This window comes from Hippoglossus stenolepis, chromosome 2 (assembly GCF_022539355.2).
Source record: "Hippoglossus stenolepis isolate QCI-W04-F060 chromosome 2, HSTE1.2, whole genome shotgun sequence".
In the NCBI taxonomy this organism is placed as follows: domain Eukaryota; kingdom Metazoa; phylum Chordata; class Actinopteri; order Pleuronectiformes; family Pleuronectidae; genus Hippoglossus; species Hippoglossus stenolepis.
In genome coordinates this window covers 3,325,388-3,340,161 of record NC_061484.1, presented here as the reverse complement: position 1 = coordinate 3,340,161, position 14,774 = coordinate 3,325,388, and the positions used below count along the sequence as shown (strand labels likewise).

Here is a 14,774-nt window from a genome sequence, read left to right as displayed (position 1 = left end):
ATTAAGCTCTGGTATTTTTGGTTTTAAAGCCCACTCTGGTGGTGGGACCCTCATTTTCTCCCAGTAGGTGTGAGGCTAGCTGTGAAGCTGCTGTCCCACATCAGAGCTGATGAATAGCCTCAGTGTTTCTGCTTTTAATGGCATGAGTTCAGTATCATCGTGTCAATATTAAACTTTTTAAATCTTAATGTCTTTAATGTTTTCCTGCATACATGAGAGCACCTTGATTAATGGATGCTACCTTCATATGAAGCTCCCTTCACACGCTAGGTTCATTTGACCGCTGTTAATCCTCCACCGGCCTTTTATTTGTTACTGCAAAATCACTTCTAACTTCTTAGTAACAAATAAATCAGGTCTAATGATTTGATTTCAAAGACCCTTAATAATTAATACAGCATACATGCCAAGTGTTTTTATAGGCAACAGTGCCATTGTGTGTAATGCATGATTGTTACCCTACTGTCAAAAACAGACTTGGCTCAGAATTTCGAATCATAAAATTGATCTTATATCTAATAATTGATAAAAGATCAATATGAACTGCACTGTCAAAAAAGAAACATTAAGGAAAACTTAAAGTTCAAGGCAACTTAGAGCAATATTTACCTTAAACTTGAGATATCGTGTTCACAAGAATTGGTCGTACAAACATTTGTACATCTGGGTTTCCCCCAGACACTTAACATGACCTTTTCTAGACGCTTTTACACTACATTTACCCATTCACACATATATACATCATTCACAGAGCATGCAGACAGGAGTAGTGGACATAGAGAAGGTCAACAAGTCTAAACAAATCACAAGGATGTCAAAGGTCACTGAATATGAAGTCAAAAACCCTGGAGAGTTGTCCTGCAGATCCTGTTTTTGCAAATAAACTAACGAAACAACAACGACATGCTAAACTTCTGGGAGACTCCTTTCTAAACTTGGCCTGGTTTAAACTGAGGTACACCCAGTGGTCCAGACTGAACGTTTTTTGTTTTGCCACAATAAGTTATGTATTGAGGCCAACTTTTAATTAAGTTAGTTGAGGCAAATACTTTGTGAAGTTTTTAATGTCATCAAACTGGGGTGTAAATTTAGAGATCATTTTTATTTTTAGTCAGTGAATATTGCTGAGTACTGTAGTGGCAGCCATACAGTTTATTTGCTCTATTTTTATCCCCATGACTGTATAATCCACAGAAAACTGCAGGGACTGTTTTTCTGTTTTTCTCCACACTGACTGTACAAACATACTGTGGTCAAAAAACCAATAAAACTAACATTTCCCCCGACAGTCTCCCTGTCCCCCCCTTGTAAAAACATATCCAACAAAACTTTGTGTTTATGTTTAAACTGTCGGGACAACGTGAACCGCTGCTCTGTGGGTCGGATCAGAGATCCAGTAAGGAGTGTTGTTAGGATGATGGGGCTCCTGCTGCTGTCAGAGCACGAGGAGGAGGAGGAGGAGGAAGAGGAGGCTGCAGGCAGCTGTATAAACCCTCTACAGATAAGAACCCCAACACGAGGACCATGTTTTTTGCCCTGAGGCAAACCAGATGATGTGAGTGCTTGCACATGCGCACATGCAGCACACAGTGTATGAATTGAAAAAAGATTATTTGTAGGATTATATCCTTTTTACTATTGCTTATGTTTCTTTTATCCTTTTTTTTGCCATTACTTTTACATAATGTATTTTTTTTCTGCTGTCTTTTTGAATTTTGATTAACATTGTATTCATTGGCTTCTTGTCTTTGATGTTTTGTATTCTTGTTTTTTATTCGTCCTCTCTGTAAAGCACTTTGTAACAGCCATTTGAAAGGTGCTACATACATGATGGTATTATTATATCATCACTATAAATAAACATTGACTTTGACTATTTACTTGAGAAGGAAAAAGTGTCAACTAGAGTGATGAGAAATGTGTGTGTGTGTGACCGCAGAGCAGAATATGGGTCAGTGGTTCTAGGGGAGTTCAGCTGAACTGACTGACTGTCCAATCCATGTTTTTGTAGTTACAGAGGAAGCTCTTTGGTTTTTATATAACACACAGGAATCTGTGAACTCCCTTTTTCTTTTCTTTTTTCTCCAGTACAGAAGGTTAGGATTACCTTCAGCCTTTCCATGAAATGTTCGCCAACAGTTAAGAGACACGCAGCTTTACGGGTCTCGCAATAGCAGCATGCAAAAGCAAAACAAACAACACCGTGAAGCAGATCAGCTTTCACATGTATTTAAAGAGTCGATGGACTGAATCTTGGTCAGAAAGAGAGAAGAAAGAGAAGGCTGCGCTGTTTCCTCTGGGCCACTCCCCTTTAAATGAGTCCCAGGAACACTAGTTGGGTGGAGGGGGGGTCTCTGCTTGTTCACTTTTCAAAGGAAGAGGAGGAAGTGGCAGAAGGGGCAGATAAAGGGAGAATTTCCTGTGAACTGAAAATATTCTAACTACTGTAATTGACAGAGACTCCAAGGTCAGTGATTAACTTCAGATAGAGTCACTCGTCTCAGAGCAATAATTCTCTGAGATCTGATCATAAAGATTTCCCAATCAACATGTTCAGGCTTTTTCTTCAGGTCTAAAAGTAATCTATTCATTGATGTCAGTATATCTGTGGTAAGGACGTCATTCTGTAAATCATCTTCTAAACAATAATGGGCTCATCAATACCCTCGAAGGCCTGAGGGCTGGAAAACCACCACTGATACCACATACTGTGGTTGTTGTGGGAATTGTAGTTCCAAGACCTAGAGCCTGTTTATTAGTAGAAAGAACACAGTGACAAAACCTATGAATGTTAGCTTTTTACTTAATTCCTCCAAGGAAGAACCCATTCAATTTTGGCCGATCCGGGATTTGTTTAATCCCTGTTTTTAACATTGGGAGATTGGGTGTTTTTTTCACATTTTTACTAATTTCCCACGGAATGATTCATGGATCTAGATTGATGTTGAGATTGATATTGAGTAACGTTCAAGTTAACTTTGCACAAAACTTTTTTTTCTTCAAACAACTAACATGCAAATGTTTGTCATTTCTTATTAGCACGATTTATACTGAAAATAAAAAATGTGCAGGGTGGGGTCACTGACACACCTAGTCCTGCCTCAAATTTGGCTCATTTTGTGCGACATAAGAAAATAATGATCACATCAGTGTGTATGAAAATATATCATCAACACAGACACATTTAAGTAGTAACATAACTTAAACTTGGCGAACATCTTTGTTTGGATCAAGAGTAAAGATCTTCATCGTGGAGCAGATGGGTTCATTTTCTCCTCCAGATGTTCAGAAGAATCTTTGAGGGTTCTGGAAATACTTCAAAACAACTGCTAGTGTTGTTTAACAGCCTTATGGGCTTTTCAATCATGCTCAAGGGCTCCTGCAAGTCTAGATCGGATATTTCCATGATATTATGCTTGATGCTTACTGTATTTCTAAACAGTTTCTGTTCATCACAAGTTAAATGACATACTGGGGTTGAGTGATATTCTAATGTATCCCATTGTCTTGAGTTGAAGACATAGGTTGAAGACAATGGAATACATGGAAAAATACATCCGAACAGGCCCACAGCTCATTTTGTCCTCAGGGCCTGTTAGCTGGTTAGTCCACCCTGTCTGCAAAGTCAAGTTGAATCCTGAATTATAGCAGGAGTAGAAACAAACTATGACAGTAATAAGGTTTTGGTAGCGACACTTAACACCTTTTCACATTTATCTGAAGCTGAATTCATGCACACAGCTGATATTCAGTTCCTTCATAGGGCTCCAGTCTAACCGAGTGTTAGATTTCATGCCCTGCAGCAGGATTACAGCGCACAGCAGTGCCCATGTGAAAGCGTTCAGTGTTAACATCCTCCACAGGGACACTTTATTCTTGCACTGGTAACTCGAGTCCCCGCTTCTCTGTCCAGCAAAGATGACATCACTTTTCTTAGACCTGTGTCCTTCTGCCTTCAGGTTGCAGACTGGTTACGACATAACTCTAATACATTTAAAGCAGAATAATCAGGCGATAGAAAGAAAAGCAACTTGAAAACAGCAGACAGCAACACTAACTGTGTTAAATGTTAACTGTGTCTCTGGAGACAAAAACAAAACAAAACTAAACTCTGCTTATCAAGCACTAACAAGCAGCAAGTTAAAATACCTTTCTGCTGATTCACTTGCCCACAGCAGTAAGAAACTAAGGCTCCGTGTGCCAAAACAACCCCTTGGATCTGCAGTGAAGTTAATCTCTTTACCAGATTCCATAGAGGCTTAAATTAGGAAACTGGTCCCTTTATTATAGTGATAAACATCAGATACTTGTTCATTTAGAAAAATCTGAGAGAGCAGCACAGAAGTGAGCTGCACAGTGTACAGGTTCTCACAGGTCGGACATGTCTGGATGAGCTGAAGAAGCTGCGACACGACGTACTTCAGCTTTTAGAATATAAGGCCTTGATAGAGAAAAGCCAAAGTTGTGAAATAAAGACTAAGGGACTGTATGAAAATAAAAAGAGAGAATGTGGGGCAGAAGGATGTGTATTTTATTTATCTATTTATTTATTTATTTTTGCTAAATGGAGCCGAGTCCGAGTTTTAAGCTCATTCATATTTCAACAAAGTTACAATTTTATTATCAAGAATCCATGGGGGTTGGGATGAAAGCATTTAATCAGTAGCCTGTTTGACAGTAATGAGCATTTAGTTTAAAGGGGACATAGCATGCCCATTTTACCACAAGTTGATATGGTTCCTTGGGGTCTTAATGAAATGTCTTCAACATACTTTGGTCAAAATACCACAAGGATCATATAAAACAGCACCCTTTTTACCCTGTATAAAACAGCCCTCCACAGAGCGACCATCATTTACCCCGAACCCCGACATTCAACGGGTACAACAACAAGCGGAGAAAGCAGAATCGCGGGCTGACCTTATATCAAGTTGAAATATTTAAATTCAAATGAAAAATTTGCGTGAAGCAAATCAGTGTTGAGAATAAAACTCACAAGACAGGTCCTGGCACTGACCTGAGCTAGCAGGGCATTGAACTGGTCACTGGTCAACCTCAGGTAGCGCTGGCATGGGACCCACACATGACAGAGCTGGCTTTTCCGAAGTCAGTAGTAGTCAGTAGTTGTCAGTAGTCCTCCAGGTGAATATTCATGGGTTGTGTTTACTCTTGTTGGTCGCACCAGTCCCGCAAGTAAACACAAATTATCCTGCGACCAAACCCGTGCAAGTAACATAACATGAATATTCGCTTTGCGTTTGGTGTGAACATAGTATCTGCATTTCCCACAGAATTAATACAATTGATGGAGATAACAGGGGTGCACATGCATGCACATGAAGGTCACTCCAGGTACACAGATTTAAAGGGATAGTTCAGGCTTAAAACACGGTGTAAATGACCTTGTTTCGAGTCAAATATAAATTTCTGGGCTTGCGGACACTTGGATGACACCACACGAGCAGTATGGAGGCATGTTATATTTTTTCTGTTGTTTTATTACGTCTGAAGTCTCGGTCACCATTTACTTCAATTGTATCGGATTCGGCTGCTAAAAAGTTTACTTCTGAGACTCCAGAAGTGTTTTGTGGACTCATACACTTCACCCCTCCATCGAGATAGTGGTGAGTAGATAATAAGTCCATTTTCATTTTTCAGTGAACTATCCCTTTAAGGGTGAAAGATAAGTTGTCACGTGAGAGAAATAATTGCATTGCATTCCACTAATGCAGCTAAAACTATGAGGTCTGACTGTCGTGCGTGGACGGTAAAAACGCTATGGAACATAGCATTAGCATGTTGCAACGCGAGCACTCCATAGTACGACAACACAAGCAAGTATGGCAAATAGCAAATACTGCCCTGCACAAATGGCAAATAGCACTGCACACACCAAGTTAGAGATCACTTATCTTAATATGAGAATAAAAAATGTAAGACTAATTTTGGTTCTTTATGAAACCATGGCAGGACAAATTAAAATATGACAGCCGCCACAGTCTAGACTGTTAGTGGGAACCACTGCAGTATTACACCTCTATTAGGGCCTATTTTGAGAATGATTACACCTTTAACATGTTTACATGTTTCAGAGGTTGGAAGGGGCTATTCTAAGTCAGGAAAGGGTCCTAAAATAACATTGAGGTTCAAGTTGTGTTTAAAAGTGCAGGTAGTGCACATTGGTTTAGCCCTTCCCCTCCCCACAGCATACCTGTTGCTATGCTCAGAACAGGGCCTGGGGCTGTATCATATGGAAGTCGTATTTCCAGGAAAATCAAAACCCTTTGAAGTCACTGTGAGAATGTGTCTGATATATAGCCTCGCACATGTATTTACTTATACTAGACACTTTATATTGTCAGTTAATGCTCCAGGTATTTGCGCCTCAGTCTTATACTTGACCTCACTGAACTTAAAGAAATGCTGCTGCGATAAGATCAAGACAGAGCAAGTTCAGATGCTTCTGCAGGAGCACACACACACACACGCACGCACGCACGCACACACACACACACACACACACACACACACACAAATACACACACATACACACACACACACAGAGAGAAAGTTTGATTCGCTGAAGCTGTCTGTTTTTTAATGAGCACTAATCGACCGTGTCACACAACACTCACATGTTCACTTCACAGACTTCTATCTTTTACTCTACAGTTTACAAATAAGATGAAACCCGAAAGGTTGTTCTATTGGACATAACAGACGTAAATCTTGCCTGGAATCAGGTTCAAACTAACTGTCATCACAGTAGGAGTCAGCAGGTCTGAAAATATTCTGCAATCTCCTGAAAACATCTGGAGAACTGCTGGTCACTCATCAGTCAGTTTGCAGCTGCAGGAAGGGTTTGTGTCTTTCTCCACTCACCTAGAGTCAGTTTTCAGGAAATCCTCCGGCTGAGCTCCATGAAGAAAAGCGCACGGTGGTTGCTGTTCTAAGAGGAGGGGGACACCGAGGGGCCGGTGTCAGCGGTGGATTACATGGCTGGACTGCGGCTCCGAGACCGAGACACGGGGTTTGGATCAGACAGAGCACCGAGGGGTGAGACTGGAGGAGGAGGAAGAGGAGGAGGAGGAGGCTGCGGTAACATGATGCCTCGGTCTGATTGGCTGAGGAGATGATGGCGAGTTTCACCTTTACTTTTAATCCTGTTATGAAATGTTGACAGTCAAATTATAGAGCTTCCACCCAGTATGTTAATCTGAGGTGGAACATTATATAGAGTATAACATACTATACAGTACACATACAGGGTTATGGTGGAAAGGGTTTCATGAGATGCTTTCTATAAAGATGTTATGATGGTCACAGCAGCATGTTAAATATAAGTCACATTATTGATAATTATCAAACAAACATAAATATCTGAATTGTTGTTTGTTCCATACACACTCTCATCTGAAGACTAATGTAGGATCAATTTCTGACATCTCAACTGATTAATAGGTCCCGTGCTTCGGGTGTAATGAACTCTGTCAGCACAAATGCAACATAATGTTCATGATTATGTTTCTATTAGTGTATTGGTACGGTCTGTGGGCTCAACAGCCAGTTTCTGCAATTAAAAAATGAGCTGATTTCCTGAATAGAGATTTTGATTATCAGCTATAATATCGTAACCATCCAGGGTAGACTTATCACAAGCTAGAAGACCGTGAAACAGTGCTAGTTATTCTTGTTAAGTCACAACTCTGTACGATATCAACTGTGTTTCAAGAAAAACGTGTTTTACTGTATATACAATGTCAATGAGAAGAACTACCCTACCCATGATTCTCTTGTGAAACAATGGGCTACACTTGGATGGTTCAGCGTTACATTATGTTTGCCACAAAGAAATCATGATTTCTCTTTGTAACATGCTGGAAAAGAAAAGTCAAAAGAGGTGAAAAACACTATGAGGTAAAGTTTAAGAAGAAGCCCTGGGAATCTTCAAAAGGGGATAAGTCCCAATGGTTTATGGGATACGTATGTAACTTCAATTCAAAATAATAATGTAGGCTACACATTCTTGTACCTTCACGTTTGTTTTCCATTTTCAAATTTATTCTCTCAGAATCAAAAGTCTAATATCATGATTCATCTTGTAGCTGGTTTGCTTGGTTCTAAGCTTAGAACATTTTTGAGGATTTCCTGAAACGTCACCAAAGAAAATGAAGGGGAAAATTTACTTCTGGAGCGAGATCCGTTTCTAAAAGTGGCTCGATACTGTTTTATGCTCTACCTGACCGAAAAAGGATGCCAGGCTCTACACAGAGCCTTTCATGTTTTTAAGTTACCTAGAGGCCACAGTCGGTTCTCTAGGTATTCAGCTTCACCAAAGATGCCACTAAAAATGGCCTATCAAAATTTTTATTGTAGATTTAAAGTTTACAAAGCTATTTTGATAAATATATTTCATTAATTGATAAATGTGGTCACTTGGGGGCAGCAGAAGCTGTAAACACACCTTCATAAAGTTGTGGTGGTAAACCAGTTAGTCTATACACTCAAAACAGCAGCATTAGCTTTGATTTGGAGTATCGTTAAGTCAGTTCTGTTAAATAATACACAGTGTAAGGCAGCTCGTTGCTAACTTTATTACCAGTTTGGTTCGAGCTTTATTGCTGAGAACTGCTGCCTGAGGGTCCTGTCGTGGGAGTAAATCAATGAACAATAAACAACAGTGCAGGCCAAAAAAACAAAAAACCATTGAGATTGAACGATTAAAGCTGAGGGAGGAAGAGCTGAGTGATCATTATCTGTGGCTCCATGGTTATGAAGGACGTCTTTGAGATTACATATTGTCATTTAACCTAGTGTTGATGAAACAATGGTGTTGATTAATTAACGCAGATTTAACAAGCTTTTGTGTAGCTACACTGTATCCATCAGTATGAAAAATGGCACAGGATTTGTCTTTAAAAATGACACCTTATTAGAAAGTGATCCTGAGATTTAATCACTGCATTCAAAATATCCAATATTATGAATATGACAGAAACGGTCAAAATCAATCATTATCTGTGCTATAGTAGTGTGTCTCAAATAAAATAGTAAAGGAACATGTGCCTAACCAGAGTATCATAAGTCCAGCTCATTAACACACGAAATGTGTATGTAAATCAGTTTATTGCAAGAAGACCACTGGGAACAAGGCAGATGATTGTGTCTCTCTCTGGCTCCGAGCTCCGAGTCCAGAGGTCCTCATCAACAAAAATGAGGATTTACAAACAATTCAAAAGACATGAGCATAAAACGACATGAATTAGCTGAAAACTAACTGTTTTAGGCCTACATTCTAAATACTGTATATATCTCAAATACAACTGCTCAGTTATTTAAACATCTGTGTTTATAATAGCATATCCCTCTGATATGTACAGCATAATCAAGACAGTGCCTTTTTGATCTGGGAGACGCATTAAAATTACACACAAAATAAACTGAATTCTGAACAAGGCATGCAAACCTTCCAGTATTTATCCCTATGAAGCCTACCTGAAATTACATCCAATCCACTTTTTACTGTTTGTGTAAAATAACAGCCATCTCTGAGGGTGTAGCACAGCTCTACAGCGCTATCCTGTGGCCACAGGAGGAGCATTAACATCTACAGAGGAGGCTTTTAATTAATAAGCAATTCTATTGACATGGGTATCTTTCAAGGTTAAAATGAAATAAAAATACGCATATTCCACATTTTTTTAACACATGCTGAAACAGAGTGGCAATACTTTTGACAAAGGTGGTTCTTTTATGGCTCAAATACAAGCAGGAGAATGGCCACAGGCGTTGGTTTTGAAGCCTCAAATACAAAAGATGGCACAAGAGTTCAAGCCCTGTGTAAGAGAGGTGAAAGGTCAAAGCTTCATGTGCCATTAACATCCTTTTTTACCTGAAAGTGAATCTTTGACATCACTTATTTAACATGCACAGGGATCAGGCTCCTACCTATGTTAGTACCAGGGATAAAGATCGCATTTTCTCTCCATGTCAACTCAACCCGGCCGTGTGTCATCTTCAAAAACCACTGTGTTTGCACCAATATACAAATGTGGCAACATCTTTCCAAACTGTACAAAACTTATAAATTATAAAGGTCTAAGATCTTAAATATAAACAACATCAAGTCAGTTTCCAGTACTTGAATTATATATTAGGTACAGCAGTACATACAGCTCCATCAACAAAGAGTGGAGAGCGCTCCATTTAATACACTGTACATGACCCAAAGGGCTGAAACTGTAGGGTTAGACATGATCTTTGAATAAATTAATTCATAAATAAATCATGATTATGTCTTCCCAGTAACAGTGGTTTCCTTGGTTCCCCTCAAGATTGTGAAACACACACACACACACACACACACAAAAACTTTGGACAGCTGGACATTGCACTGACTTCCATTCATTGTGGATGGCCTAACCCTAACCCTTAAACCCTTAACCTAACCTCAATTAACACCTTACCCCTGATATTAACCGGGACCGATCAGAAATTAAGTGCTTTGACACATACAAACACATACACAAACACACACACACATACACACACAAACACACCCACACACACACACACACACACAGGACTAAAATCGACTCTTCAGTCCAAATCTACTCGACTCCTCCTGTTCTAAAAATACTTTTGGCTTTAAGAAGTAACGTTAGATTCAACTCAGAGACTTAAAACTAACTCTTTAATACAGCACAAGAGGTCTACTGTCTAGAGGGAGCTTTAACTTCAGTAGTTACATGTTTAGAGTACCTGTAGACGCCTTGCAAAGATAGAAGATTATCTCTAATCCATAAAGTGACAGTGCTGGATGTCATACCCAGGGAGATCCCTTTCTCATGTGGGTTTATTAAAGAACAACAAAGCCCACATCTACTTGGATATGCCTGTAGAGAAACAAACAAGAATAGACTCTATGTGAATAGTGTTAAATATCTAGATTCTCTCTGACAGTGCAAAGCGAGACTTGACTCGTGGCTATTACAGCATGCTACGCTGGCTGGTGCTGAGCATGGTGAGTGTGTTACTGGCAGACCAGACCACTACAGTAAAGCATACAATGTTGTAACTGTTATCGGACCAGTCAGCTTTGCAAGACTGATCCAGTTGTGCATAAAAGAGTCCTGTATATCAGCTTATATTAGTACTTATATAATCCTCAAATATATACAGAGAAAGCCAGTTTTTACTTAAAAATACCTTAATTGTGTGCTTATATCCAATCTTGTACAAAGAGTAACAAACAATCCAGCTAAAAGTCGCTGTACGCGCAGGATTCCTCTCTTTCCTCCAGTCAGTCAGTCAGTTACAGTAGCAGCTTCTTCACCAACAGTAGCCTAACTGTCGGTGTTAATACAGTTACGTTCTTTCCCGCCAACTTTTCGGTTCATCAGACGATTGGCAGCAAACACAGCTGCTGGGACTTTCTCTCCACGCCACCTCTCTGGTCCCCAAAAATTCAAAACCTCCGGTGTCCTCTCTCTTGTGTGTATTGCACCAAAGATAAATCATATATATATATATATCTCTATTTCTCTATTTGAAAAAATAAATAGTAAGACTTGGTTCCAAGGTGCCAAAAAACTGGAAGCCAGGTGAGACTTCCTCCGTCAGTCAGAGGAAGAAGAAGTAGAAGAAGAAGAGGAGGAGGAGGGAGGTCAGTGGATGTCTCGGCACGTTGGGAGGTTGACGAAGATGAAGACGTTGAACTCGATGAGGATGGAGAAGCACAGGAAGATGGCATACATGACGATGCAGACCAAGCCCAGTCGCCAGTCCAGAGTCCATTTGTTTAAATGGACACCGATAACCTGCACGTGGAGAGACGGAATTAGAGAGAGAGTATGGTGCAGAAATAAACAGGGGAGGAGGTCAGCACTGCAGGTGTGGTGCTTTGAACATTCTGAGAGATGAGCGGCACAGAATTCAAACCATTCCTCCTTTATGAGAATGTTTAAAAGGACAGTAGGGCATTCAGGACTACTGCATTTTAGTTCCCAAAAAGTAGTCGACAAGTTGATAAATCGTGGGAGACATATTTTTAAACCATTTTCAATGTGTTAGAGAGAAATAGGATGTTTGGTGGTCAGTGATGGGACGTTTAGAGAATGGTTTAGACAACCGACTGTTGTCTGCCTTTCCTTGTCTGCTCAGTTAGCGCATCTCCTCACTGACTTTGCTGCTGCATCAGCCATAAGCGGGTGTAGTTTTGCATTGCAGCTGATGGTTTTATCTACTCTGGTATTTTCACACTGTTGATTTTAGTCGAGCAGCTGAATCTGGTCATAGGCCATGTTTCTTACTGGCTCTTGCTACTTTAGCTCCCACACCACAGTATTTGGGCCCAGTCACACATATGTGAATGTGAAGCGAATATCGTAGGTCAAACTTCACCGAAGTTGAACTCCACGCAAAGCCACGCTACTATTGGCCTCGGCAGAGGAAGCAAATATTTTCTTTACCTCCTTGCTCTCACAGATGGGAAGTGAACAGAAGGCAAAGGTTAGCTTCGCAAATGTGTGAGTGGGCCCTTAGGGCACACATGGCAACTGGCATCTTATCATCAGGATGTGTTTTTGCCAGGATGACCTCATTCTGCAAAGTTGTAAATGTATACTTACTGTGAAGAATACTGAGGCAAGCAAGAGTCCAACAGAGAATATGAGACCTCTGCTGCTAAGATGGATCTGTAGAGACAGACACAGAGTGTTATTCTTTGGTATATTACAGTATTTTTTGAATTTTTTATTGCCATTAACTGGCTTTAAAATCCAAGTTTATAAAAAGTCTGCCAATAAGGACATATGGCAGATGCTGTTGTCCTGTATGTTTGTCCTGATCCACACAGAATCACACACTCTTTTTATTCAGTTGGGGAGACTGTTCTGGGTTTGTACCCTCATGGTTGAATGCACTTACTGTAAGTCGCTTTGGATAAAAGCATCAGGTAAATGAAATGTAATGTAATGTTACGTAAGCGTCTGACTTTAATTTAACCTATTCTGAGATAATTTTCCTTGTGAGGAAAGTTATCCATACAATGATTATCAAATACAAGTTACTAGAGTAAGGTGATCAACTCTGCAGTGCCTCAACAGTAATGGTGAATTCCACCAACAGATTATGGTTCCTGTTCTTCATAAACACTTTTCTGTTCTACTTGGAATCTCCTGAGCTGAGGAAACACTCACGATGGAGCCGTAGTCGATGCAGAGTGTTTGCAGCGCCCAGGGCAGGCCCAGACCCACCAGGATGTCAAACACATTACTGCCTATGGAGTTGGAGATGGCCATGTCTCCCAGACCTGAGGCAAAGAGAGAAGCACTGTCAAGGTCTGTCTGCAGTCACATGACAAGTCAGTAGTGACAAGCAATCGTCTGCTGTGAACAGCCACTCCTTCTTTTCACAGCATTCCTGCTTCGCTGAATGAAAATTCAGTTTTATCAGACTGTGTTGATCCCTGTGTGTGTGTACGCACCTTGCCGTGCCACTATGACACTCGCCATGCAGTCAGGGACGCTGGTGCCTGCTGCCAGGAAGGTGATGCCCATGATGACATCAGGTATACCGAGCGTGAAGCCGATCACAGTCACCTGAAACCAAACACATTCTATCTCATGATACAGTCTTTTTTATGCGTAGTTCATCAGTAAATGAAACCATGAAAAGACCACCAACTTTCACTGTGGAGTCACATGTCGGAGGTGTTAAAATGTTTTACGCCCAGTCTACAAAATGCTAGAAAAACCTCATTGGCCCTGTTCAGACTTGGTATTAACATCCTCCCTGAGAGATCCCTTCAAAAGTGGACAGTGTTAAGTGCATCTGTTCACATCTGGTATTGCATCCTGAATGTGACCACTTGTGATTGGATCTCACTTCCACACTGTATATGCAAATACTAACTTATCTTTTTGATAAGTGATCGTGTTATTTCATGTATGATTTTGTGTTCCTTCATTGCCAAAACTCAATAAAAATAATGTTGAAAAAAAGAGAAAATGCACATCCACATATTTGTGTGTGTGTGTGTGTGTTTGTGTGTGTGTGTGTGTGTGTGTCTGACTGGACTTACCATCCAGACCATGATGTATGAGAGGCCAGCGATCCAGAGGGTGGCGGTGAAGAAGGACACTAGGAACCATCTCTCCCAGCGGCGCTTGGCACAGTTGGGCACGGTGAGGAACAGGAGCAGGGACAGCGGCCACATGGTCAACCACTTCAGTTTATTGCACGCCCCAGCTGGACAAAGACAGGGAGAGAGTGGATAACAGACAAACCAACATTTAAACATTTAATAATTTTATTTCTAAATGTCATCTGTGACAAATGTACCTGGAATTTTGAACGGCACCAGGGGGCCTCCATTATCATCTTCTTCCTCTCTTTCCTCGTCGTTCTCATTGTTCTCATTATCCTCATTTTCATTCTCCGTCTCATTACCAGCCTCCAGCCGCTGAAGTCTGCATCTCCCATTCAGACCCTGCTCGGTCCCGCCCATCCCATTCTCTAAGCCCCGCCTCCCCTGACTCCTGGCCGCTGAGTCTGAGTCGCCATTGGTGATGCGGTTGACTCGAGTCTCTGAAGTGTTGATCAGTCTTTGTCTCTAGAAGTGATAACAGAACATAAAGATATCAACACAAGAGTGCTCATTGTAAACCTGCCTGTTCTCTTGTCCTGTGTTAATGCTCTGGAGCTGCTTCAGAATTATTCCATGTCATTAGTGAGTCCTCTTCAATCAGTTCTACAATATAGTGTATCTTTTT

At 40.6% G+C, this 14,774-nt stretch overlaps 2 protein-coding genes across 4 annotated transcripts in view; both read right to left on the bottom strand.

Annotated features, from left to right (window-relative positions):
* The window catches only part of LOC118117302 (ras and Rab interactor 2), a 36,866-nt gene extending 29,825 nt beyond the window's left edge, over positions 1-7,041 (bottom strand). The window contains exons 1-2 of one of the 3 annotated variants that reach the window (XM_035169436.2): positions 6,883-7,040; positions 5,018-5,209 (exon numbers count right to left, since the gene is read on the bottom strand). The gene's annotated coding sequence lies outside the window, so the exon portion shown is untranslated. Of the gene's footprint in view, positions 1-5,017; positions 5,210-6,882 lie in introns of all 3 variants that reach the window. The other 2 variants (XM_035169445.2, XM_035169425.2) reach the window with 2 other exon arrangements.
* A 2,068-nt stretch (positions 7,042-9,109) lies between these two features.
* LOC118101058 (sodium/potassium/calcium exchanger 3) overlaps positions 9,110-14,774 on the bottom strand; it is a 46,683-nt gene continuing 41,018 nt past the window's right edge. Inside the window, exons 12-17 of the mRNA XM_035146696.2 lie at positions 14,344-14,614; positions 14,084-14,250; positions 13,487-13,601; positions 13,200-13,312; positions 12,630-12,695; positions 9,110-11,819 (exon numbers count right to left, since the gene is read on the bottom strand). Of these exons, the coding sequence (XP_035002587.1) occupies positions 11,667-11,819; positions 12,630-12,695; positions 13,200-13,312; positions 13,487-13,601; positions 14,084-14,250; positions 14,344-14,614 (885 nt within the window). The 3' untranslated portion in view covers positions 9,110-11,666. The remainder of the gene's footprint in view (positions 11,820-12,629; positions 12,696-13,199; positions 13,313-13,486; positions 13,602-14,083; positions 14,251-14,343; positions 14,615-14,774) is intronic.